The sequence below is a fragment of the Otolemur garnettii genome, unplaced genomic scaffold, assembly GCF_000181295.1.
Source record: "Otolemur garnettii isolate 467f Iridium unplaced genomic scaffold, OtoGar3 scaffold00027, whole genome shotgun sequence".
Lineage (NCBI taxonomy): Eukaryota > Metazoa > Chordata > Mammalia > Primates > Galagidae > Otolemur > Otolemur garnettii.
Window position 1 is genome coordinate 16,671,550 of NW_003852422.1, and position 2,320 is coordinate 16,673,869.

At 39.5% G+C, this 2,320-nt stretch overlaps 1 protein-coding gene across 1 annotated transcript in view; it reads right to left on the reverse strand.

The window, feature by feature from the left end:
* NEDD4L (neural precursor cell expressed, developmentally down-regulated 4-like, E3 ubiquitin protein ligase) overlaps positions 1-2,320 on the reverse strand; it is a 339,833-nt gene that overhangs the window by 60,241 nt on the left and 277,272 nt on the right. The window contains exons 10-11 of the mRNA XM_023512363.1: positions 1,299-1,431; positions 3-47 (exon numbers count right to left, since the gene is read on the reverse strand). Coding sequence (XP_023368131.1) covers positions 3-47; positions 1,299-1,431 — 178 coding nt within the window. The remainder of the gene's footprint in view (positions 1-2; positions 48-1,298; positions 1,432-2,320) is intronic.

The window sequence follows — 2,320 nt, forward strand, 5'->3', positions numbered from 1 at the left end:
AGAGAGTCTCCAGGGATGTTCACCTCCTCCGAAATGGTCTCCCAAGGCTTTCAGGGAATGAGGCACTGAGGTAAATGCTAGGAGCTGGAGATCCGCCCACTTCCTCCCCAACAAAACACACAACAGCAACATCCATGTGATAACAGTAATTAACACCTACTGCACTTACAAGACACAGTCTTTACAATAATCACGGGGAAGATATGACTACTGCCCCAACTAATAGACAAGGAAGAATGGATTTCTAGTAAGTAAACAGAGTTGACGAGACAGCATGGACAATTACTGTTCATTTGTTGTATCATTTGTATTTTTTTTTTTTTCAGTAGTTTACTATAGAAACTTAAAGTACAGAGAGTAACCTGACCAAAGTAATAGCTAGTAAGTGGCAGGGCCATGATATGAACCAAAGCAGACTGGTCCCAGAGACTACGATGCTCTTACCCACCTTGTAACAGCACCTCTCTGATCAGTATCTTCCTTCTCGCACTTGTTACTACAAGCACACGCTAAAAAAAGCCTTCTAAGGAGTTCGCAAATGATTTTCATGGATTCTCTTTTACTCTTAACTGCTGAAGATTCATAATGAAGGCAGCACAGATGCTATAAGCTATAATTAAACGCTGGTGTAAAGTGACTGATAGTGAATTTATTATGGAATCATTAATTTTGCTTTCCCAATTTTGATCACTGAAACATTCGTGCATGATCTTAACACAATGTCTAAGAATGGATTTCTAGTACGTAAAGTGGATAAGACAGCATGGAAGTTAAGATAATTGCTAATTTGTTGTTCAATTCATCATTTTTTTCAGTAAGTTACTAGAACCATTTATAGGAAAAATTACAAACATTTCTATTCTCCCAAATTTGTATTTTCTTGGTAATAAATCTCTTTCACAGTGTCAAAACAACTCAGTAAAAGCTTGGACTTAATACCAAAACAAGTATAAGGGGCTCATTTAATTGCTGAGATATAAGGCCCCATATTATCATTTAATGAGATATGGTGAGATTCTGGGAGAAATAAATTACCATGTAAATGTGTATCTTAAGATTTTCATGCTAAAAATAATGTTATTCATTTTTGTAACAACACGTACTTGTCAAACATGGCTTATTTATAAGCACTTTCTAAATTAATTAACATCTAGATGTTAATCCATTCACTGTGAGACTATGATCACTACATTCTGGACAACATTCACTGAGAGAAGGAATTACCATGTGAAATTAACCCAGAGAACACAGAAAGAGCTGCAGGGTTTGGCAGCCCTTGGGGACCTCATAGATCATACCTCCGGGACATCCCCGCCTTCGGAGGGCTCGGGTTCCAAGTCCTCACTGATGTGTCTGCGTGAGCGGAAGCGCCTGTGGGCCGCCTCCTGGTTGATCTGTCTGATGTTATTGTCCGACTCCGAGGCCACGTCCCTGATGCGAGGTGAGGGGCAACAAGAGGAAGGACCATGAGACCCAACCCTTCATGCCAAGGGCCCTCACCCATGACAATGTCGGTGTCAGACCCTAAAATCAGCTGGCCATTGGGTATGAGAACTCTTGCACCACATCTTGGCTCAAGTGTAGCTCAACATCCACTGGAATGAAATAAATGCAGTTTTTAAACACATCAGTCACAAGATTTTGAGCAACTTATAGGCAGGTATTTCAAAACTTTAGTATTTAAGAAAGACCAGAAATCAAAGTTCTCCACTGATCTGTCACAGGGACAAATCAGGCCTCTGGAGGGAGCAGTGACAGGCAAGTTTGTGCTGCAGCCAGTCAGCTGCGACCCACCCACGTCTACTGATCACAAGGCAGACAAGGCAGATACTTTGGGTCTTCCACAATTAACCAGGGCCTTTTACAGGCTACACATTCAAAGCTGATTTCTAGAGGAAGTCCTAATCCAGTAAGAACACTTCTGGCTGCTTTCTCATTTCATTTTTACTGAATTATGACACTGCATCCCCTCCTCTCGTTATCTATTTTTAAAAACCCAAATAAACGTCAGGCAATAACTTCCCAAGTCAATTGGGGTTTGAAGAATACCACACAGCATCATATCCTATGGTTAGTCATATAATGCTCAAAATTCAGAGTATGAAAACACCGATTCGATCTTGAAAACTTTTTTGCAATAAATTACAGACAACTATCCTTTGGGAAAAATACTAGTCAGAGGCTTTTATGGTAGAAATTGAAATGCCAAAAATGTTTTTCAAAGAAAATTCTCATCAATACTTTCAACAAGACTCATACTCAGTTAACAAAAAACTATGCCCAAAGTTAATATCTTAAAATATTTGAAAACATTGTTTCC